This window comes from Schistocerca gregaria, chromosome 2, assembly GCF_023897955.1.
Source record: "Schistocerca gregaria isolate iqSchGreg1 chromosome 2, iqSchGreg1.2, whole genome shotgun sequence".
NCBI lineage: Eukaryota > Metazoa > Arthropoda > Insecta > Orthoptera > Acrididae > Schistocerca > Schistocerca gregaria.
The window spans coordinates 583,916,184-583,941,062 of NC_064921.1; the positions used below are offsets into that span (position 1 = coordinate 583,916,184).

At 39.8% G+C, this 24,879-nt stretch overlaps 1 protein-coding gene across 10 annotated transcripts in view; it reads left to right on the plus strand.

Moving 5' to 3' along the window:
* Window positions 1–24,879, plus strand: part of LOC126333709 (E3 ubiquitin-protein ligase lubel) — a 460,123-nt gene that overhangs the window by 362,212 nt on the left and 73,032 nt on the right. For 7 of the 10 annotated variants that reach the window (XM_049996758.1, XM_049996757.1, XM_049996759.1 and 4 more), the window contains 2 exons: window positions 4,569–8,503; window positions 23,301–23,498. In XM_049996758.1, coding sequence (XP_049852715.1) covers window positions 4,569–8,503; window positions 23,301–23,498 — 4,133 coding nt within the window. The remainder of the gene's footprint in view (window positions 1–4,568; window positions 8,504–23,300; window positions 23,499–24,879) is intronic. The other 3 variants (XM_049996764.1, XM_049996768.1, XM_049996765.1) reach the window with 2 other exon arrangements.

Sequence of the window (24,879 nt, forward strand, 5' to 3'; positions counted from 1 at the left end):
TTCCCTCTAGTATGATGGACATTTATACAGTGGCTTGTAGAGAATTTATGTAGATGTAGATGCAGCACATGTCCTGTCAATCTGCCCCATTTTCTAGTCAGTTTTTTTTATATGTTTTCCTTTCTTCGCCAGTTCTGCAAAGAACATTCTCGTTTATCATATTATTATGTGACTCTATTTTTGACAACTTTCTATTGCTCTGCATCTCATAATCTGTGATTCTTTTCTTTTCTTTGCCAGTTAGAACATAGTCCATGATTCACTTCCATACTATGCTGTGCTCCGAATATGCACTCTACAAATTTTTTCCTCAAATTAAGGCCAAGGCAGATTAAGAATTTAACATCCCATCAACAGTGAGATCATTAGATATAGAGCAGAAGCTCATTTTATGGAAGGAAGGGGAAGGAAATCAGCCATTCCCTTTTCAAAAGAACCATTGCAGCATTTGCCTTGAGAAATTTAAGGAAATCATGCCAATGTTTGATACTAGTAGAGTTTTAAGGAGAAATGCACTCTTTGCCTATGATAGCACTTCATATATCTTCCTTGTTTCATCTCTCATTGCTAAAGTAAAAGGATTCCTTCATATCACCTAATACATGTTTTGTTGTTATATTTCTTGCTAATCTCGTGTCTGTTATTCCTCATTTCTTGTGTCTTTATTTAGTATCCATTCAGTCCATAGTCTGCACTCATTGGACTATTCAATCCATTTTTATTGCTCCCTCTTGGATTTTGTGTGTTCTGTCTATTATCATTTTATCCTACAATTTACACCTATTTTTCTGAGAATTTTGAACACCTTGCCCTATTTTAAGTTATCAAACACTTTTCATAGTTCAAAAAAGTCTGCAAAAGTATCTGAATTTTTTAAGATCTTTATTCCATTACCACGTGCAATGTCTGAACTGACTCTCCGATACCCTTACCTTTCCTACAGCCAATCTGATTGTCATGTAAGTGACAGGCCTACTCAATTTTCTTTCCCATTCTTCTGTACATTATTCTTATTAGCAACTTGGTTGCATTAACTGTTAGGCTGATTGTGTAGTAATTCTCACACTTACTTGCACTTTATGTCTTCATGGATCTGTGGATGGTATGCTTCTGAAAGTGATAGTATGTCTCTAGTCTCATAGATTATACACATAACATGAATAATTGTTTGGTTGCCGCTTCCCTAAATGCCTTTAGAAATTTTAAGGGAATGTTATCTATTCTGTGTTTGTTTGCAAGTCTTGTAAAACACTGTCAGAATTTGACTGTAATACTAGATCTCCTAAGCCTTCCAGATTGCCATTCATTTCTTCTTCAATTACTCCAGCTGACAGTTCTTCCTCCTTGTTAAGCCCCTCATACTGTTCCTACCTATTTGCTCTTTTCTCTGCTTTTAACACTAGGATTTGTTTTGCACTCATAATGTTGATGCCTTTCCTTTTAATGTCACAACTGATTAACTTACGAAACCTAACAGGGCATACACTTCAGAAACAATTAAGTAAAAGTGTGAGGGTGCTCAACCCGGTATCTATAGATCACTTCAGAGAAAGTTTAGGAAATGTAAACTGGGAAGATGTATATAATGAGCCAAATGCTAATGATAAATGCAGCATATTTCTTGATAAATTTATATCCCTTTTTGAACATTGTTTTCCAAAGAAAATTACTAAATGTAACACCACAAACATTTCAAAATTACCTTGGATTACTACAAGCATTAAAGTGTCTTCAAAAAGAAAAAGGAAACTGTATGAGACACCAAGAACTAGTAAAGATCCAAAAGTAGTTTTACACTATAAAAATTAGTTTACATAATGATAAATGTTGTAAGGAAATCAAGAAATATGTATGTTAGAGAAGAAATTAACAACTCCAGCAATAAAATCTAATCAATAAGGAATGTTGTTAGAAGGGAGACAGGAAAAGTAACCACTGGGATAGGTAGTATGACTGTTAAAGAGAATAAGAGCATCTTAACCAACAGTACACAGATAGCCAATGTCTTTAACAATCACTTCTTAAGTGTAGGAGAAAAAATTGGTGGGAATAGTTCAAAAGAAAAAGCCAGACAGTTCATGGAAGAGCCAGTTTTGAAAAATTTTAGTCAGTTTAAGTTTCATCTGACAACCTCTTGTGAAATAAGGAGAGTTAGTAAATCTTTGAAAAACAAATGTTCTGTTGGATTAGATGACATCTCTAACAAATTAAAACAATGTGGGGCAATTACAGCTGATGTTTTAAGTCACATTTGTAATGCATCACTGACTCAGGGTATTTTTCCAGACAGGTTAAAATATGCCATTGTCAGGCCTCTCTACAAAAAGGGGGAAACCACAGGTGTCAATAATTACTGGCCAGTATCCTTTCTTACAGCATTTTCAAAAATCTTTGAAAAAGTAATGTACTCAAGAGTGGTTAGTCATATCATCAGTAATGGGATACTTAGTAAATCACAGTTCGGATTTCAGATATGCTGTTCTACTGAGACAGGAATACACAATTTCACTGACCACATAATAGAGTCTTTAAATAGTAAAATGTCACCAGTAGGAATATTCTGTGACTTATCCAAAGCATTTGATTGTGTGAACCATGACATTATGTTAGAGAAGTTTTAATTCTATGGTGTAAATGGAACAGCATATGAGTGGTTTAAGCGATATCTACAGAACAGGCAGCGAAAAGTCTCTTTATATACTTCATGCTATTCAAAGGAGTTTGCCACTTCATCTAACTGGGGTGAAATTACATTAGGTGTTCCACAATGTTCGCTCATGGGTCCTCTCCTGTTCTTGATATATGTGAATGACCTCCCTTCTTATGTGAAACAAGATGCTGAACTGACACTGTTTGCTGATGATACAAGCATAATTATTAATCCAGTAAAAGAAAGTCCAATAGAAAATGATACAAATAAGGTCTTGGGAAAAGTTATTAATTGGTTTTCTGCAAATGGGCTTGCTCTGAACTTTGAAAAAACACAGCACATCCAATTTTCTGCTGCAAAAAGTATAATTCCTTCAATAAACATAACACATCAAAAGAAGTCAGTAGCCAGGGTAGAGCACACTACGTATCTGGGTGTACATATGGATGAGAATCTTTATTGGAAAAGTCATATTTTGGATCTCCTAAAGCGACTAGGTTCACCAACTTTTGCAATCAGAATAATTGCCAATTTTGAGGATGTAGAAATTAGTTAACTAACATACTTTGCATACTTCCACTCTCTGATGTCATATGGAATAATATTCTGGGGCAACTCAACACTCAGGCAAAAGGTATTCACTGCTCAAAAGAAAGTAGTTAGAATAATGTGTGGGGTTCATAGTCACACATCTTGTAGGCATCTGTTTAAAAGGTTAGGAATTCTTACAACTGCTTCGCAGTAGATTTACTCGGTCATGAATTTTTTTCTCAACAACATGGACCAGTTTAAAATCAACAGTGACACTCCTGATTACAATATCAGAAAAAAGAAAGACCTACACTATACTTAACCTATCTTTGGTGCAGTAAGGGGTAAAATATGCTGCTATAAAACTTTTTGGTAAATTACCAGATGAAGTAAAATGTCTGACACACAGCAATAATAGTTTCAAAAACAAATTGAAATCATACCTCCTTGTATACCATAGATGAATCCTTGAATATGAATAAATAAATCTGAATATATGCATTTTGTGCCAGTTAAGTGAATGGGATAGATAATATAAATATTTAGGTATAACACTATAGGGTTTTTTTGTTTAAAAAAAAAGCCTTGCTTCCTGTGCTCATTACTTGTGCATTTGACACGTTCCACATCATAATGATTTTTCTGTGCTATTGATCAATGGAACACATAACTAACTAACTAACTGACTCATTCCTAAGTGATTTGTATTGCTTTATACCTTTCTTTTCCTGATAATTTTTCTGTTTGCTTTCTACAACAAACAACTGAATTATTTCTTTTGTTAACCAAGGTTTTTTGACAGTTACCTTCCTTGTACCTATATTTGTTTATCCGACTGTTCTGGTTGCCCTTTTTATGATTGTCCTTCCTCTTCGAGTGAACTGCCTTCTGTGGTATTCATTATCACAGGATCTACAGCCTCAAATAATTTTAAACTCACACCATCATTCCTCAGTAATTCAGTATTTCACCCCCTTACTTACTGGTGCTTCCTGACAGTTCTCTCAAACTTCTACTTTCTCTTTCTCATTACTAAGTTGTGATCTGTATCTGGGTTCATCTCACAATACACTAACTGACTTCAGAATCTCTGTTTCACCATGATGTAATCCAGTATCAAAGTATCATGGAAGTATAATGGTAGAAAATTTACAAGACATTACCCAATCTGACTAATGTTCTACAGAGATTAAATTTCCTTTATTAGATGGGATCTTCTCTTTATGACAAATGAGAAACTGTACAAGCAATTAAGGGGGTGTATTCATAAAATCAGTTAGTAGTAACATGTTATTTTCTTTACTTTTGTTTATTGTTATATTCACTTCAATGTATTTAATGGACTTTTAAAATGAGATAGTGATAGCATTTCTTTCTGTTGCTACAGATGACAGTGTCTCAATAACTGACTTTGTTGATGCAAGGTCTGAAGTTGATACTGAGGACATGACTGATGAAAGTAAAGCGGTGAGTCCAGTCAATGATTTAGTCCATTCAGAGCCTCATGCAACATATGATGATACAGTTCATAAGATGAGTGCTGTAGCACACAAAGAAATAAATAAATCAACCAAGAGAAAGTCAAATAAGGATGAGGACCTAAATCAGGTACGTGAGAAAGATGCCCCTACAGGTAAGAGAGATCAAAACATTCCCACCCAAAATCATGTGAATAGAGAGCAGAATATAGAAGTAACTTCAACATTCCAAGACAGTATAGGATTAGAACCTCATAACAATGTAGATAACATTCCACTCACTGCTCAGGAGGATAACATGAGCAACACATTTATTCAGCTAACAAAAGGTCTGCAAATTGAAAGGAATCCTAATGACATGTCATCTCCTTTATCAGAAGATATAAATAATAGTGCTGAAATATCAGACATTGATATGAGTGCTGCGTATTTGGATTCTGATTATGACGAGCAGGAAGTTGAAGATACTCAAGGAACTAGCAATAGTGATATATCAGGAACATATCCACCACTAGAAGGAAATGCTTTGACAAGGATAGATACATTACAAAGAGAAATGAAACAGCTTTCTTCACTTATCAACCAGATGTCTGTGAATGCAGAGGATGGTTGTTCAGAATTGCAGAAAGAAGAACTAGAGCAGTTGTCACTATTGGTACGGAAAATGTCTCGGTATGCTGAACAAAATAACACAGAATCGGACATGCTTCAGAAGGATTTACAGCAACTGACATCTATAGTACAGCAGATGACACAGAACACAACTGATTATGATGAAGAATCAAGTGATGGTTTTGAAGACGAAGAAGAGGAGGAGGTTGATGTGGAGGAGTTTGAAGAGAAAGAAGATGAGGATGAGGATGAGGATGAGGATGAGGAAGAGATAGAGGGAGAGGAAAAATCTGATTATGAGATAAGAGCACAACAGATAGAGAGGGATAACAAAAATGAAACTGGCGTGTTCAAACATTACTCCCAGGAAGAATCAAATAATAAGGCTCTTGACAATGTATCTCAACATACCAAACATCAAATATCAAACAATACACATTTAAGGGCTGAGAATGTCAGTAAAAAGCAAGAAGTTACTTCAAGGTCAGATGTATTGGATCAAAGAAAAACATCTGAAAATTTAGTTGGTGTAAATATGAGCCATATCACAACAAAATCAAATGATAGATATCCAAAAGAAACAGAAACAAGTGGTGGGTTTCCAGAAAATATTGCCATATTGAATGATGTTGGTAAGAAACCTGAGTCGCCTTTTGTATTGGAGAAAGAAGAAGTTAAAGTATTAGTAGAACAAACTAAAAATGTAGACCAGAATGATAATGACAATGTTTATAAATCAGATTTGAGACAGTGCAGTGAAGATGGGAAAAGTCAGCCACTGGCCGGCACTGAATCTAGTACAAACAATTCTGGGTCTGACAACTCCGTTAGGACAGGAAAGTCCAGTAACAACAGCAGACAAATGAATGAAACAAAAACAAAGCAAGCTGTGAATGGCAAAATAGTATCTAATGTCGATGGTAAAGTCAAGAGACATGATGAAGTTACAGAAAAAGGAAAAACTACAGCCAACAGAAGTAATGTTATCACAGTCAAAGACACAAGCAAAAGCACAGTAAAAATAAAACCAAAACAGGAGACAACATCTGGTGATGAGAAGGATCATTTACAACTAACTGCATCCATTACACAGCAAAAGAAAGAACCAAAACAGAGTGACTTATTTTCACACTGTGATAAAGAAAGTGACATACTTAAGAAGGAAAACAATGCATCTGAAAATAATAGCATTTCTTTTGAAAAACAAAATACTCAACAGACCATGGAAAATTCAAATGAAGCACAATCTATGCAGGGAGATACAATAACTGAAATAAATAACAATTCCTCAGTAAACGAAGAAGCTCTTGAAGCTGTATCAGCTTGTAACAAGAATATAGCTGTTGAGCAGGTGGAAGACATTACAAAGCAGCAAAAAGCTTCAGATCCAAAAATAATATCTACGCTAAACAAAGATGAAAATATGCAAGATCAAGAAGCACACTTGAAGGATATATCAGGACATACTCAAACAGAAGTCCTGGATGAAAAAAATGCTGTTACACACACAAGACATGAGGCACAGATACAGGAAAAAGAACAAACTCAACATAACAAAATTGTTAAAAGTGAAAACATTTTGGAAAATAGTGTGGATAAACAAGAAATAGAAGGTGCTCCCACTGATCTGAGAAAGCCAGAGGAACCAACGAAAGGAGAGAGTAAGCAAGAAACCACTAGTGGTTGTCAGAGGATAGTGAAAGATGCAACAAAACCCGTACATATGTCAGCAGGAAAAGAAGAAAGTAACAAGACAGCCAAATTTTCTGTGCCTGCCAGAACTAAAGCAACTGAAAACACAGCAGGAATAGTAAATCTGACAGGTAATGAAGAAATAAACATAGAGACAGAAAAAACTGAACCAACTCAACAGCAAAAACTGGAAACAGTGAAAAGCAAAATACCTCAAAAACAGCCAAAACCACCGCAGAGGCCACAGAAAAATATATTATCAAAACCACCACAAAAACCTGTCAGGTCACAACAGTCATCAGCAAAAACACAAGTACAGACAAAGACTGTCTTGAAGCCAGTTAAAAAACTTGCTCCTCAACCAAACAAACCTAATTCAACTTTGCAGAAACACGCAATCAGTGACACACCATCAAAGGCACAGCAGCAACAGAAGTCTACTGATGAAGAGCCAAAAGAAAATGCAAGTTTATCAGAAAATACAATTAAAATCACACCAGAAATAAAAAATCCTGTTAACAATCAGAATTTACAGAAAGTAAATGTGCAAACACATACAGCCCAAAAGACAGATAATGTAATATCCTGTGATATCAAGAATGGGAAATCTCCTGTTATAAAGATATCACTTAAAGAAATACCAGGATCTCAGACATCAGCAAGTAATGCACCGCAGACTGACACAAAAGAATCACAAGAAGCTCCTAGAATTACAAGTCACAGCACTGATAACTCAGCACAGCTGATCGAAACAGGTGATAGAAAACCTGTAGTAGAATCAAAGGAAATCAATAAGGAAATTCAAAACAAGAAATCCTCCACACAACCAGCAACAAAACATGAGAACAAAAGTAAAGGAAAGAAACGACCTGCTCCACCTATTCCTCAGAAGGCACTGCTTCAACTTCCATTGCAAAAAGACAGTGCCTCTTCTGCTAACACAAATGATAAAGAAATGCTAAAGACCCCTCAACTGGAAGAGATCCCTCAACAGGAAGAATCTATTGTAAATATGTCTGCTCAGTCTGATAGCAATCCTGAACATGCAAGCAGCAAGTTAGGAGAACACTTAAATTCAGAACAAGAGAAACATCACAATGTAAGTGATCAGCAGCTAAATGTTGTAAGAATAGAAAATGGCTCAGGGACAACTGATGAGTCTAATGATGCTAATGACACACCTCTAGATAAAAATAAACCAGACTCTGAAAAGAAAGTCATCAGCACAACTTACACTGGGATAGAAGAACATTGTTTAAGCAGTGATGATGATGAGTTCATTACAGACAATGAAAGTGACATAGAGAAAACAGAACCAAGAAAGAATGACATCCCTGTAGCTCCCCCTTTAATAGCCTCAAAGGAAAGCCTTTCAAATCATGTAGGTGAGACGATGACAAATGTTGATTCAAGTGACAAGGAAACCACTGCCATTAGCAATAACATAAAACTTCATTCTGGCAATGATACAACAGAAACAGAAGAAGATGAAAAAACACAAGCAGAGAAAGCAAAAATCATAGATAAATTTGAATTTGAGGTAAGATCATATTTTCAGTAATCTACTTTATTCAGCATGATTCAGACTGAGTTTTGCTAGAAGTTCCAAGTATAGTAATGAATTCCTGCAAATTGTATTATTGGTAACATCATTCTCAGTAAACATTAAGTATTGATTATTTTAATTACCATGTTTGAAGAAACAACATTTGTTGTGACCACAGCAGGACAGGTGCAACTGTGTTTTTGTTTAATGCCATTAGTTATTTAATTTCAGTCTGAAAATCAATATTAGTCTTTTACCTTCACTGTCATATCTAGGCAGAGATAGTGGTTGTTGCATAGTTTTGGTGGAGGAGCTTTCTGATGTTCACAAGTAGATGGAGGCAATGTTTGTAGCTGCTGAACACATTCATAAAACTACAGTAGGATTTTCCAGAGCTTGAGGGACACTAAGCAGTGCATCACAGAGCTTGTAAGCTTCTTTCATCACTAATCCTAAGTGATTTGTTCTCTATCTTCCAACTGACACCTAGTGACTTTAGTGGAAGAGGGTACTGTAAATGGGAGTGGCCAAATGGCTGCCCTGGCACATATGTAAAGTAGACATGTTCCATTGTCTGAATGAGACAGAGCCTGCAAAAATGTCTTTCCTGCTTGAGCAGTGCCATGGGTAGTCACAGAGAGAAAATGTGGTTGATAATTATATGTAGCTTGAATGTTAAATGCATGCCGCCCCCCCCCCCCCCCCCCCACCCCCACCCCCTTAACATTATGGAGGGGAAAGACCCTTAAAGCAAAGCAATTGTTTACCTTATTTAGGATGTTGTCTCAAGAGCATTTGAAAGAAAAGGGTGCAGTCAAGCAGTTCATTGTTTTCATGGGCACTTACATTTAATATTCAGTGAATAGTCTGAAATTACTTACATTCTGCCAGAACTTTCTGTATCATATTTAAAAGTATTAGTTGAAATATCTTATTGGTCATTTCATTCTCTGACATGGAGTGGGCTGTAACCAACTAAATTGATGTTCTTCACCTTCAGCATTTCTTTTTTTATATTTACAGGAGTATTTGCAGTACTAAGAAATGTAGGATAAAATGTACAAAATACACTGATATCAATTATGTTGCTGCTTACAGTCAAAAGGGTGTGAATTTTGATGGGATTAAACTGTCTTGTGCACAAATATGTACCAAATAAAATGATAAGGATGGAAAGACGTGCCCTGGTTTATGACAACATCTATAAAATTAAAAGAAAACAGACATTGTTGCACTCATTGTATAGCATAGGTTGTTGGGAAATCAAAAGATGAAAGTTAATAGCAATTGATTTCTGTATGGTGCAGGTCACACTGAGATGATACAGTAAGCGATAAACCACAGAGCAATGAAGGTCATGTGATGCAACTTCGGTTGGACACTTGTCGTCCCATGGGAATGATACGATATGCAATACAATGTGATTCACCATACAACAAGCAACAAGATAGCATGAATCATGTTCCTGTTTCAATTTCAGTTGCAATCATGAGCTATTCCAAGAGGACATTATTGTAGCTTATCATTATTTAAAATTCAAAAAATGGAAAAAGATAAAGAAGTACTGGGTACAACAGTACAATGATATAAAAATCAAACCTTGTTCAGCTGTGGTTTCTCGTAAGCTCTCCCAATATGAACTCAGGTCCATGAATTCTACAGAATAAGTCCAGATAGTTTCCACTTTTTGGAGCAACTGTTATCAGCTGCTCTGACAAAACAGTACACAAATCTTCTACATGCTATATCTCCTGCTGAGCAGTTGCTCAATACAGTAAGGTAAGTCAGTGAAAGTGTGTTAATGATGTAAAAATATCATTTTGGTAGCCTTTCACCACACACCTGTCTTAGGAGTTCCATGATCCTTGCTCACTATGGCCATCTGGTAAGGCACTGATTTTCTTCCTTCATGCAGCTACTTCCCCCCAATCTGTCAATTCTGCTGTGTAAATGGATACCTGCCTACCACAGTTACTGGCTACCAGTGTAGAATAATAGCTCAGTTCTTAGAAAGGCTTCCACTGAACTAACCTCACTTGGTCTTGGCCTTCTCCAAGCCATCAGCTTGTGTTCCACACCTTGACAGACATGCTACATGGTGACGCACTTCAAACTGAGATACTTATCTGCAGTTGCAAGATACACATGCACCACACTGTCTCTATGAATGCTACACAACCCAGCATGTATATCAGTGTTTCATGCCCCATTTTCCACAAGAGATGATTAATTCCTTGCTCCACATCAATGAAATTTGGTGTTACACTGGTTGTGCTCAGGGACAAGGTAGCCACTTTGCTCGGTGTCTGCTGTTCCTACCATGCCTCACCTTTCTTTAGTGACACTGCACTGGGGTGCACCTTTGTTGAACATCTGTTAATTTTGAGACTATTTCATGTTTTTTTGTAATAGTTTAGTTGTTTAATAGATGTGTTGTTTCTTAATCATGTGTGGACATTGATCTTTTTGTGGCACCTGCCAGGAATTATTTCAAAAATTTCGTAAGTTAAGTAGGGAAACTTTCCTATACTGGTGACCCGATTATAAAATCAGTTGACTTGATTTAGTGTTTTGACATGTTGTTGGCTGCCTCATCCCATTAGCATGTGTGTTATTCCTGCACATGCCACACCTCACCAGCAACTTCTGTTTTTATACTGTGGATACGAGGGTGCTTTGCATCTTGAGATATTTGTGTTGCATGAGTTTTTCCACCCCCTGTACAACCTAGCAACTATGGCTTCCATCACCATCCCAACAAACGCCTTGCTGTATGCCACTCCAGTGCCACATGACATTATTACTGAGCTGACCATGTGCCTTGTGGAACTGGAATGCTGCAATGCTGACCTGCACATGAAACTCATGGCAAAGTGACCACCAGCAGCCCAGCCCTTGGTGCCTCCACTCTGACACCCACACCAGCACCCACATCTTCTACCACTGCTGTTCCTCCTCACTTTGATGTGCTGACACCCTATCCCCCAAACATCACCACCACTCTGTCTGGCATTGCCATGGTTAACATGCTGCCCTTCCATCTATGTGACCTGTACCTGTGGTTTTCCTTAGCAGACACCATCTTTGGCAACTGCATCATCACCCACGATACCACCAAGTTTTCCATGGTGATCAGCGAACTGGAGATGAAATATGCATTGGATCATGGCATCATCTCATATCCCCCATGTACGGATGGTTACGAGGAACTCTAGTGCCACCTCAGGGTGCATCATCTGAAATGGAGCACATCAGGGTCCTCCTTTCCTTCAATCAGTTTGAGGACCAGGGACCCTTGCAATTCCTGCACCATCTCCAAAGCATGACAGAACTACAAATGGTCTCCAGTGGTTTCCTATACAACATCTGGCTGGCTCACCTTCCAGCTCTGATATGGACAGCTGTGGTGTCGCATGCCAACCTCCTCCCCCCCCCCCCCCCCCACCCCCCCCACCCCACCCCTCACCCCACTCCACCCCACTGTCACTCCCAGTCTCAAGACAGGATGCTTGGGACGCTGGCCTCCCTGTCTGCAACTGCCACCACAGTGTGCCATCTCTCTCCCACCCAGTGCAGTCAGCTGGCTCCCACTCTGCCAGCCACCCTACCACAAGCTCCCCCTTGTAGCTTGACATGCCACTAAAGACATCACGAGCTGCTGCCAACCCTGCCAGCTCGCTGCACACTGTCCAGGAGCCAAGAGTGTATGATATGCTCCCCTGCCTCAATATTGACATGGCAACATTACAGGCAACTCTGACCTGCCTCAGTTCCAATCAGTGCCATCTCTGTAGCCCTAGACATTGGTGCAATGATGGCTACTCCACTACAATTCTAGCTGCCTTGCCAACAACTCTTGCAACATGGCCCAGCTTTGCTGGTATTACAAGCACTCCACCCCAGATGCTGCAAACTGAACGCAACTCCTGGCACCAAAATGCCAACATTCAACAGCATAAGGTGTGCCTTTCTGCTACATGGTCTCCCAGCATCTGTTCATCCATGGCACTAATTCTGCTGCCCCATTCCTGATCCACACTAGATCTGAGTAGTCCATCTTCCTGCGGCAGCTTGCATGGCATCCTGGTGCCACCTCCACTGTCCTGCTGATGGCATGGAGTAACCCCATACATCACTGCATCTTCAAACTTGGTCTGAAAAGGGTCAGCTCCTGTACTTTTACTGTCACCGACATCACTGACCCCATTATCAGAGCAGACCTCATTGGGCACTACCACCAACTCCCTGATGTATCAATGAAGTACACCACTTGTACTGCTGTTTTCTTTGATGTGAAGCAGGTGATGTATTACGGCCCATACTCTGACCTCCTGGTGCAATTCCCTGCTGTCACAACCTCATCCAGCACACCTCGTGAGGTCTGCCATTTAACTGTCCACTAAATCGACACCATCCCAGGACCACTCATCTTCTGCTGACCATGGCCTCTATCACTGCAAAAATTCGAGATCACAAACACCAAGTGTGATGAGCCGCTCATTGCCGGCATGCTGCATCCTCTGAAGAACCCCTGGGCATCTGCCTTTCACCCTACCAAGAAGATGCCTGGCGACCTCTCTCACTTTTTTCCCCAGCAAGCTCTCTGCCACCCAACAGCAGTGGAACACATATGACAGAGAGCTCCTCACAACCTACGACGCAACCAAATATTTTTGGCCATTGGTGGAGGCCTCTCACTACACGGTCTAAATCGACCACAACCCTATAATTTTTCGCCTATCGGAAAGACATTGACCAGTGCTCCACACATCAATTGTGACAACTGTCATTCAGTTCTGAATTTACCGCTGACGTATGTCACATCAACAGAAACAACAGCATCATCACCGTCTGTCTCAGCTACAACTGTTCTGTCACTTCATCCGTGGACCACGAGGCACTGTGACACAGAATGTTCATTCACGGCAACCTCATCTCATGCAACCATGTTATGCTGCATATCAGTGCTTACCTTTGCTGTTTTGCCTGCACTACTCTGGCCCACAATGGGTCTTGAAGTGCGACTCCAAGATATTCACCCTGGATGTTCATCAATAGGTTGACATCCACATATGTGCAGCCCGATCCCACAACATCCAACCCGACTATTGTCTTCGTCAAAGCCCCACAGATGCACACTGCTGCCAAGACCGGTATCTCCAACAGCACTGGTGTCATCATTACCTATGCCAGTACTGACACTGCACCGAGTGTCCTCCCCTCTCTGAAGCTCCGTAGATGCCAGTCTACCACACTATGACTGAGGAGACTGCAGGTGCCGTTCCTGACCTACCTGCCACTGGCAGCACAGGCACCAGTACCACCCCTAATGCACAGGATGCTCAAACCCCTGCCCCTCTACATCTTCTGCAACCTGTGCCCAATGCAACGATTTTGCCTTCTTCCATGCCAACAGTCGATTACACTGCCACATAGTGGCCTCTACCACTTACGCTGCCACTTGCTCTCATGCGGCACTGCTGACAGCCAGCCGCCCCACCCACCTAACACCCAGCATTCTAACAACTAGTGCACACCTCCATTGCGTGACCAGTGCAGAGGTAGTACAGCAGCAGTGCAGTAGCGAGTCGCATATTTAGCTTTCATATTTGTTTTGAGGTTTGATTCTTAATTTCTTTCCGAGTGTTTGTGCGCTTGCATATTTAATTACATAAAATCCTTGAGTATTCTCGTATTTGAGAGGAGTTTTATTGCTTATTGGTAGCTGTAAAGTATAAATTCGCGGAGTCATTAGTCAGTTGTTTGATTTGGACAGCCAGTGCGCTTTTGTCACAGCGCAGTGAGCCTTGAGCAGCCGCTGGTGAAGTAACAGTGTAGAGGTAGTACAGCAACAGTGCAGTAGCATGTCGTCAAATTTAGCTTTCATATTTGATTATTAATTTATTTCCGAGTGTTTGTGCGCTTGCATATTTAATTACATAAAATCCTTACGTATTCTCGTATTTGAGAGGAGTTATATTGCTTACTGATAGCTGTAAAGTATAAATTAGCGGTGTCGTTAGTCAGTTATTTGTTTTGGACAGCCAGTGCGCTTTTGACACAGCGCAGTGGCCAGTGAGCCTTGAACAGCTGCTGGTGAATTATCAGTGCAGAGGTAGTACAGCAGCAGTGTAGTAGCGATTCGCATATTTAGCTTTCATATTTGTTTTGTAGTTTGATTCTTAATTTCTTTCCGAGTGTTTGTGCGCTTGCATATTTAATTACATAAAATCCTTGCGTATTCTCGTATTTGAGAGGAGTTATATTGCTTATTGATAGCTGTAAAGTAAAAATTCGCGCAGTCGTTAGTCAGTTGTTTATTTTGGACAGCCAGTCCGCTTTTGACACAGCGCAGTGGCCAATGAGCTTTGAGCAGCCGCTGGTGAAGTACCTGTGCAGTAGGGAGTCACATATTTAGCTTTCATATTTGTTTTGTAGTTTGATCTTAATTTCTTTCCGAGTGTTTGTGCACTTGCATATTTAATTACACAAAATCTTTGCGTATTTGAGAGGAGTTACACTATTGGCCATTAAAATTGCTACACCAAGAAGAAATGCAGATGATAAATGGGTATTCATTGGACAAATATAATATACTAGAACTGACAAGTAATTACATTTTCACGCAATTTGGTTGCATAGATCCTGAGAAATCAGTTCCCAGAACAACCACCTCTGACCATAATAATGGCCACGACACGCCTGGGCATTGAGTCAAACAGAGCTTGGATGGCGTGTACAGGTACAGCTGCCCATGCAGCTTCAACATGATACCACAGTTCATCAAGAGTAGTGACTGGTGTATTGTGACAAGCCAGTTGCTCGCCCACCATTGACTAGATGTTTTCAATTGGTGAGAGATCTGGAGAATGTGCTGGCCAGGGCAGCAGTCGCACATTTTCTGTATCCAGAAAGGCCCGTACAGGACCTGCATTATCCTGCTGAAATGTAGCATTTCGCAGGAATCGAATGAATGGTAGAGCCAGGTGTCGTAACACATCTGAAATGTAACATCCATGTTTCAAAGTGCTATCAGTGTGAGCAAGAGGTGACCGAGACGTGTAACCAATGGCACCCCATACCATCATGCCAGATGATACACCAGGTTGGCGATGACGAATACATGCTTCCAATGTGCATTCACTGTAATGTCAACAAACACGGATGCGACCATCATGATGCTGTAAACAGAACCTGGATTCGTCTGAAAAAATGACGTTTTGCCATTCGTGCACCCATGTTCATCGTTGAGTACACCATTGCAGGCGCTCCTGTCTGTGATGCAGCGTCAAGGGTAACAGCAGCCATGGTCTCCAAGCTGATAGTCCATGCTGCTGCAAACATCGTCGAACTGTTCGTTTAGATGGTTGTTGTCTTGAAAATGTCCCCATCTGTTGACTCAGGGATAGAGACTTGGCTGCATGACCCATTACAGCTACGCAGATAAGATGCCCATCACCTCGACTGCTAATGACACGAGGTCGTTGGGATCCAGCATGGCAATCTGTATTACCCTCATGAACCCACTGATTCCATATTCTGCTAACAGTCATTGAATCTCGACCAACACGAGCAGCAGTGTCGCAATAAGATAAACCGCAATCACGATAGGCTACAATCTGACCTTTATCAAAGTCGGAAACATGATGGTACACATTTCTCCTCCTTACACGAGGCATCACAACAATGTTTCACCAGACAACTCAGGTAGCAGAGTACTTGTGGCGTGCACATGGCGGTTTTTTAGGCTAGGTAGTAGCGTGAGGTGTCCTGATGAACACTCACCAGTCGCTGTGCAGGCAGGGAAATCAGGACACGCTCAATGTAAAGACACTTCAGCTATCAAGATATTAGCAGTAAATTTTCAGTGTGTTCAGAATAACGTTCCGGAATTGACTGCCCGCCAGGAAGTGTGTGGCGCACAAATTATTCTCGGGACTGAGACCTGGCTGAACCCTGAGATAGGAAGTTCTTAAATATTTAGTGAGGGTTGGAACGTGAATCGGAAAGACAGATCAGACATCTTAGGAGGTGGTGTCTTCATTGCAGTTGACAAAAATATTGTGTCTACTGAGGTCGAAGTAGATTGTGATTGTGAAATATCTGGGCACGTTTAACAGGGATAGGAGAAATAAAGTTAGTTGTTGGTTGTTTTTACTGGCCACCGGGTTCCATCATGACAGTTCTAGAATCATTCAAAGGGAGTCTACATTCTGTATCGCAAAAGTACCCGGATCATGCTATATTAGTCGGAGGCGACTTCTTCCTGCCTAGTATAGACAGAGATGTCTATGGATTCATTACAGGTGGTACAGACAAGCCGTTGTGTGAATTACTTTTGAACACATTATCCGAAAACTGCCTCGAGCAGCTAAATTAACAGCCAACATGTAATGGAAATATTTTAGATCTGGTAGCCACAAACAGACCAAACCTCATCAACGGTGTCAGTGTTGAGACAGGGATTAGTGATCATGATGTTGTCATTACGACTATGGTTATGAAAGTTAAAAAGTCAGTCAAGAAGGCTAGGAGAGTATTCTTACTAGAAAGAGCAGTTGTTAGCATCCCACTTAGTAAATGAATCGACTTCATTTACTTCCGGTACGATGGACGTGGAAGAATTATGGACAAACTTTAAACACATTTTAAATCACACATTGGAGAAGTATGTGCCGAAAAAGTGGGTTACAGATGGAAAAGACCCACCATGGTTTAACAGTGCAATTCGGAGGATGCTCAGGAAGCAAAGACAGTTGCATTTGTGTTACAAGAAAGATCTGGAGAATGAGGACAGTCAAAAGTTAGTAGAGATTCAAACTGTTGTAAAAAGAGCGATGTGCGAAGCATACAACCACTACCACCATCATACTTTAGCAAAAGATCTTGCTGAAAACACAAGGAAATTCTGGTCTTACGTAAAATTGGTAAATGTGTCAAAGTCTTCCATCCAACCACTCATTGATCAGTCTGGCCTGGCAACAGAAGACAGCAAAATGAAAGCTGAAATTTTAAATTTAGCATTTGAGAAATGCCGTTTGAGTCTCGTACGGATTCCTGTATGGAGGACATAGTGATAGACATCCCCGGGGTTGTGAAACAGCTGAATGGGTTGAAAATAAATAAATCGCCAGGTCCTGATGGGATTCCAATTCGGTTTTACAGAGACTACTCTATTGCACTGGCTCCTTACTTATCTTGAGTTTATTGATAATCTCTTGCCCAGTGTTGAAGTCCCAAGCGACTGGAAAAAAGTGCAGGTGACGCCTGTATATAAGAAGGGTAGAAGGGCAGATCCTCAAAACTACAGACCAATATCCTTAACATCAGTTTGTTGCAGGATTCTCAAACATATTCTCAGTTAAAATATAATGAATTTCCTTGAGACAGAGATGTCCATGCATCAGCATGGCTCTAGAATGCATTACTCCTGCGAAATGCAACTCACCCTTTTTTCACATGATATCTTGCGGACCATGGATGAAGAGTTTCAGACAGATGCCATATTTCTTGACTTACGGAAAGCATTTGACTCAATGCCCCACTGTAGACTCCTAACTAAGGTACGAGCATATGGGATTGTTTCCCAAATATGTGAGTGGCTCGTAGACTTCTTAAGTAATAAAACCCAGTACGTTGTCCTCAATGGTGAGTGTTCATTGGAGGTGAGGGTATCATCTGGAGTGCCACAGGGAAGTGTGGTTGGTCCACTGTTGTTTTCTATATACATAAATGATCTTTTGGATTGGGTGGATAGCAATGTGCAGCTGTTAGCTGATGAACCTGTGGTGTACGGAAGGTGTTGTCGTTGAGTGACTGTAGGAGGATACAAGATGACTTGGACAGGATTTGTGATTGGTGTAAAGAATGGCAGCTAACTCTAAATATAGATAAATGTAAATTAATGCAGATGAATAGGAAAAAGAATCCCGTAATGTTTGAATACTCCATTAGTAGTGTAGTGCTTGATACAGTCACGTCAATTAAATATTTGGGCGTAACATTGCAGAGCGATGTGAAGTGGGACAAGCATGTAAAGGCAGTTGTAGGGAAGGTGGATAGTCATCTTTGGTGCATTGGTAGAATTTTGGGAAGATGTGGTTCATCTGTAAAGGAGCCTGCTTATAAAACACTAATACGACTTATTCTTGAGTATAACTCAAGCGTTTGGGATCCCTATCAGGTCGGATTGAGGGAGGACATAGAAGCAATTCAGAGGCGGGCTGCTAGATTTGTTACTGGTAAGTTTGATCATCACGCGAGTGTTACGGAAATGCTTCAGGAACTCCGGTGGTAGTCTCTGGAGGAAAGGAGGCATTCTTTTCGTGAATTGCTACTGAGGAAATTTAGAGAACCAGCATTTGAGGCTGACTGCAGTACAATTTTACTGCCGCCATCTTATATTTTACAGAAAGACCACAAATATAAGATAAGAGAGATTAGGGCTCATACAGAGGCATATAGGCAGTCATTTTTCCCTCATTCTGTTTGGGAGTGGAGCAGGGAGAGATGCTAGTTGTGGTATGAGGTACCTTCCGCCACACACCGTATGGTGGATTGTGGAGTATGTATGTAGATGTAGACCTGTAGCATCAGTGCCACCACCAATGGCCTCACCACTGCTACACCATGGACCTCCAACAGTACCAGCCTTCACCGTTGCCACAACACTCACCATCCGAGCTTAACTCTCATGTGGGGAGAACTGTGTGGTGGTCGGTCTTTCACTGCACATCTCTCTTAACAGATCTGTATGGTCCTGGCTAACTACAGCTATCTGCTAAGGCAGTGACTTCCTTCCTTCATGCATCTTTTTCCACCTCAAAGCTGTCAATTCTGCTGACCAACTAGATACCTGCATACTACGATGGTTGGTGACTGGTATAGGACTATAGCTCAGTTCCTAGTCAGGCTTCTCCCAACTCTACCTCACCCAGTCTTTCTATTCTCTTCCAGCATTAGTATCATCTTCTACTCCATTCCCATGCCTTGATGGACACAGCACATGGTGACATGTTTCATACTGAGATGCTTATCATGTAGTTTCAGAATACAGCCATTCTATGCCCTATTAATGCCTGCTACACAGCCCAGTGTGTAAATTGGTGTTTTCTGCTGCATTTTCTGCAAGAGATGATTCATTCCATATCCCATGTCAATAAAATTTGGTGTTGTCCTGGTGGATGAGGTAGCGACTTTCTTTGTTTAGTGTCTGCTATTCATATTGCGCCATCCTTTGTCTAGTGCCATCACTTTAGTGAGTTACTTTGTCCAACATCTGTTAATTTTGAGACTATTTCATGTTTTTTGTAGTAGTTAAATTGTTTATTAAAATGTGTGGTTGTTTCTTAACCATGTGTGGATGTTAATCTTTGTGTGGAAATTAGCATTCATTATTTCACAATTTCTTAATTATTTTTGATGTTAGGTAGGGAAACTTTCCTACAATGCCATGAAAAATTTATTTTTTGTAAGAACAACTAGTATGGTACTTTACTCGGTGTGGTATAAAAGTTATAGATTGATAAAGCTAGAACAGTATTTCTATAACTATACAGTTTTGCAGAGTAATGTATGATTCAGTTTGAGGAGCATTCAGAAGAAACATTGCTGGGTTTGAAAAGTGATCAGTTATCATTGATGATGTAGCAGTGGGTGGTGGAATCTGTCTGTGTGTGTGTGTGTGTGTGTATGGGGGGGGGGGTAGGCAACGGTTTTGAAGAAACAGAAGCAGCCCACAATGACAAGGAAAATTGTGATGTCTTCCTTGGGTTCCTCCAGCGTCTCATTCAGAAGTAACAGTAATTTATCTTTCAGTTCTGTTTTGTGCCTGTCATAAAGTTCCCTGAAATCAGGTAACAAAGACAGCAAGAAACATCCAGCCAGCATCAGCATCTGATGACTTCCCTTGCCTTTTCATTTCAGTAAGTTTTTCATCTCCAGCCTTGGCTTTTGCTGGCAGCAAACGGAAGGAAAAAACATGGGGCAGCTACACACTCTGGTTAGCAGGCTATAGCAGGTGATGATAACCTTCCATGTGGCTCATAGCTACCAACCTTGTCACAGAGAATCTCCAACATATCTCTCAAATTTTCATGAAATGGAGAGAGGTATTGCTCTCCTTCCACTATTAAAAACAATTTTGATGTGGTAGCTATATTCATAAGCAGCAATATACAACCAAAAATACACCAAATATAAACTGGTCACCAAATGCATTCTTCACTGCAAACTTTTCAAAATGTGTGCAGTGTTTGTTTTGAAGTATCACAGGAACTATGGGCAATAACAAAAAGAAAACCAGTTCATTATCAAGCTGCGATAACACACTACAAGATGCAAAAAATCTGTTTCTTTCTTGCCATATAGTTTCCTTAAAACTAAATGAGAAAGAATGCACAGTAGAGAATACACGTGAATCTCAAAACAGCAGTTTTTAATATTTTTCACAAAAAGGAAAAACTGCCATGGAAATAACTTTGCTTCATGCAAATAAAACAATGTTTTTTTAGGCAAGCTGGATGATGTGAAATTTCCCTCCCCATATATCATATGTGACAAGTTACATGGAATGATCAATATTCTGGTTACACCAGGCAGTATGATGGAGCTACATGTCAGTGTTGTATTACTGCTGTCCCATTTTGAACCAGGTAAATCACTTACACTATGTTCCTATGCATTCTGCTGATGTGGGTCGCTTTTGCATTGTATCGCTGGTCATGTGGCATATTGTATGGCTTCAGAGTAAACCATGCCTAACAGGGGCTAAGGGCGATGCCTATAACAATTTCAAAGCTACACATTAGCAAAATTCTTCCAAAGATGTCCAAAACATGCTGATGTTCTTTAAAACCATGTAGCAAATTGTAGTCCTCTAATGGATCATTTTGGTGTTGAGACACAAGATGACAAAGGGGGAAAACAAAACCTTAAATTCTGCAGTTAAAAAAGTGTTTAATTGTAACATTATACTATATTTCTACTGTTTTTTTTAAGTGTGAGTTACTTTTGTTCATAAGAAGCCTTAAATGAGTAGGTGTGCAGAGTTGTAGAGCATTATCATGTATCTGTTGTAGGATTTTAAGACTGAGTTTGAATATAGTGACATACATAGACAGGGAAAAGGCAACTTATGAAGTTGGCCTGGAAATAGGAAACATTATTCATTTCAAATGCAGCTTACACTATTGAAATGTTATATCTCACAAACCATGGACACATGTGAACATGCAGATATCACATTAATAGATCTTCTAAAAGTTTTCAAGACTGTTAAACGATGTCAAAGGCACAAGCTACAAAGGACCAATATAATCCAGTTCATCATCCGGGATGCTGAATGTTAATCAGTTATTAGGAACACACAAGGCAGCATGACAGAGTATATTCCTGATGATACTGTTCTGCACAAGGAAGTTTTATCCTTGAGTAACTGTGAGAGTTCTGAGGTGTCTATGCACCACACACAGTTGTTGCTGTGGACGACATCTTTTTTGGGGAAGAATTGCAGACATCACACAATATCTTAAAAAAAAAAACTAACCACACTCACCTCATTATCAGTTAAAATAGAGGGCAGGTCATGTGGGAGATCCAGATCAGCTCTCAGATTGTCAGACAAAACACACTCAATCGAAATATGTTGTATTGACAGCTATGTCCCACATCTGTGACACACTGGTGGCTTCTCATCACAATGTAAGAGAATGCCATGCATAAATGGGCAGTGTCCCAGTCTAAGCCATGTAAGGGCTATTTCTTTGGCTTGTCATGGTTAGGAGGAGGTAAGAACTGAAGGTTTCATGGAACATAACTTATTATTCCTCACTTCCAGAGGCTGAGCCTCCCACCAACACATGGTCTTCACGTTCACAAATCAGATAACAGCCTGCAGGGGGACTGAACTGTGAGCAGGAGATGGAAGGGAACAAGCCTCCTTGGCAGCCGCATCAGCAAGTTCATTTCCTTGGAGCACTATGTGTCCTGGAACCCAATAGAAAATTATTTCTTTGTCCTACCTTTGCAAGAGGAGGAGAGTGTTCTGCATTTCTTGTGCCATCTGATCTGGGTACATCTGACCAATAACAAGAAGGGCACTGTGAGAATATGAGCAGATGAGGAATTTCTTCCCATGATGCCATCTCATCTGCTCCATTGCGCTTGGGATAGGAAAAAATTTCCGTAATAAACTGAAAACTGCTCTGAGAGTCCTGTCCCGAGAACAATGCTGGAGAACATGACAGAGTATCTGATAAAATCCTCCCACATAGACCCATCCATGTAAAGAGTAATAAAATCCAGGTGGTGATGTAAAATCTTGTTAAATTTAATTTCAAAAAATGTAGTCTGGTGTACAATTATTTCTGTAAACAGTCAATTCAAAAAGTGGACTGTGCCTCTTCAGTAGCAGTGGTCTCCTACTCTACTCATGGCCCTGGACCTTAATGTCCCCACCTGTAGTAAATCAAGGCTCTTCCTCACATGAATCCCAAATGTCCTCACAGCCCAAGGACAGCCATTTTAGTGGAAACTGTGCAGTGGTCTTGGGTTACTTCCTATTATTTTAAAGCATTTACATACATTATTATGTTATCATAATTATTTTTTAATTTACAATGTTTTTGGCAGGGAGTGATTAGGTAGGTGACTTCTGCAAATGGTACATCCTGATCACTAATCTCCTCCATTGACTACCAGTATATTTTTCATTTTTAATTATGTTATGTATGAAAAACAAGGACAACAGAACTCATTATGTCTCTCCTTTGTTTAATTATTTGTATGACAGCGTCAGGTACGTCGCTGTCTAGCAGAAGGTCTGGTATCAACATATGAGCAAGCTGAATTGGCAGTGAAGTTGATGGGGATGAAATTTGAACGAGAGGAAGCATTAACTGCTGCAAAAGAATGCAGAGATCTTGATTCTGCACTATCATTTCTACAACAAGAATGTGAGCTATGCATGGGAAAGTATCCAATGAAGCAGGTGAGGATCTGAATTTCTTATAATACTCTACTTCTGATACTTCTCTCTGACATCAACATCTTCCATTACAGATGTAAGATTTGTTTCAACATACTAATCCTCGTTCTTGAAATATAATCATGTTGCTTCCTCCCTTTTTCATGTAGTTCTGCTAAACTACATTCAACAACAGTAAAATGTATTTTGCAATAGCTTCCTGAAACTGTATTTTCATGAAATATTATACAAATTTAACTTAGCTAAAGGATGAGAAGTAAAAAGTCTTTATTCACAATTAATCCTAGGAGAGAAGCCATGTTCCTGTTTGATGCATTTTCTCATGGCTATTATGTACTATTAATAGCTTAATTTATCATGACATTAAAGGACAACTTGTTGCTATAGCTTGACTATGTGAATGCAATATAATCATAGGGATATAAAATCTTAATGTATATTCATGTACGTTTAATACAGATTCAGAGAGAGTTATAGTAAGCATAGTAAACTTTTAAAAAAAGGCAGAAATAATTAAATAATGCATGGATATGGATATTGAAGCTATTAAATTTCTAAAATAGGCTAACAGAAAATTGAAACAAAAATGATACTAACAACTTATAATTTAGTATCTGTCACATTATTCCTAATAAGAGTAGTTGAAGACAGACACAAATAATGTTTTTATATAATAAGATAAAACTAAGCAAGAACTTGCATACCCTGTGGAAAAGTTTTTTCAAATTGTTGCATATAGTTATTCACTTATGCAACTTTGTCACATGTACAACTTGAGAACATTTAAAGAAAATATAAATGCTGATTAACAACAAGATAATTAGAGAGTTTAGATGAAGCTTTAAAAATAGCCCACCTGTATAACACCACTGGCAGTATGATAGCAATTGTGATGTCCTCTGCTCTGCTTGCATCTACATCATTGGCTTAGGCTGGCCCTTGGTGACTTACCTACTCGAGTCTGGAGTGATCCTGTCAGAGGATCAGTGTCATCTGAGTATTGGCACCACTTGGTTATAGTAATGTTTCATCAAGTACTCAGCTTCCATAACAACACTGGGTGGTGCCTTTTCAGCCTCTTCCCTCCCAACCAGCAACCACAAGGTTTAGAAGACAAAGGTGGTGCTTGGTCCAGATGAGATACCATCAAGGAAGGCAATGGGTCATTGTCCATGGGTATTGCTATGGAAGGCCAAGGCAAGACGAGACTCAATAAGAGATGATCCAGTCATCACAAAAACAGAGGGTCCATTGGGGTGGAGAGGGAGGGTGGGTTACTGGTGGCTGCTGCGCAAGAAGGGGCAGACGCAAAGTTGGTTTCAGTGAAGCTGCAGAAGTTCAAGGGTGGAAGCCATTGGCATGCAGCACGGACATGTGGTGGATG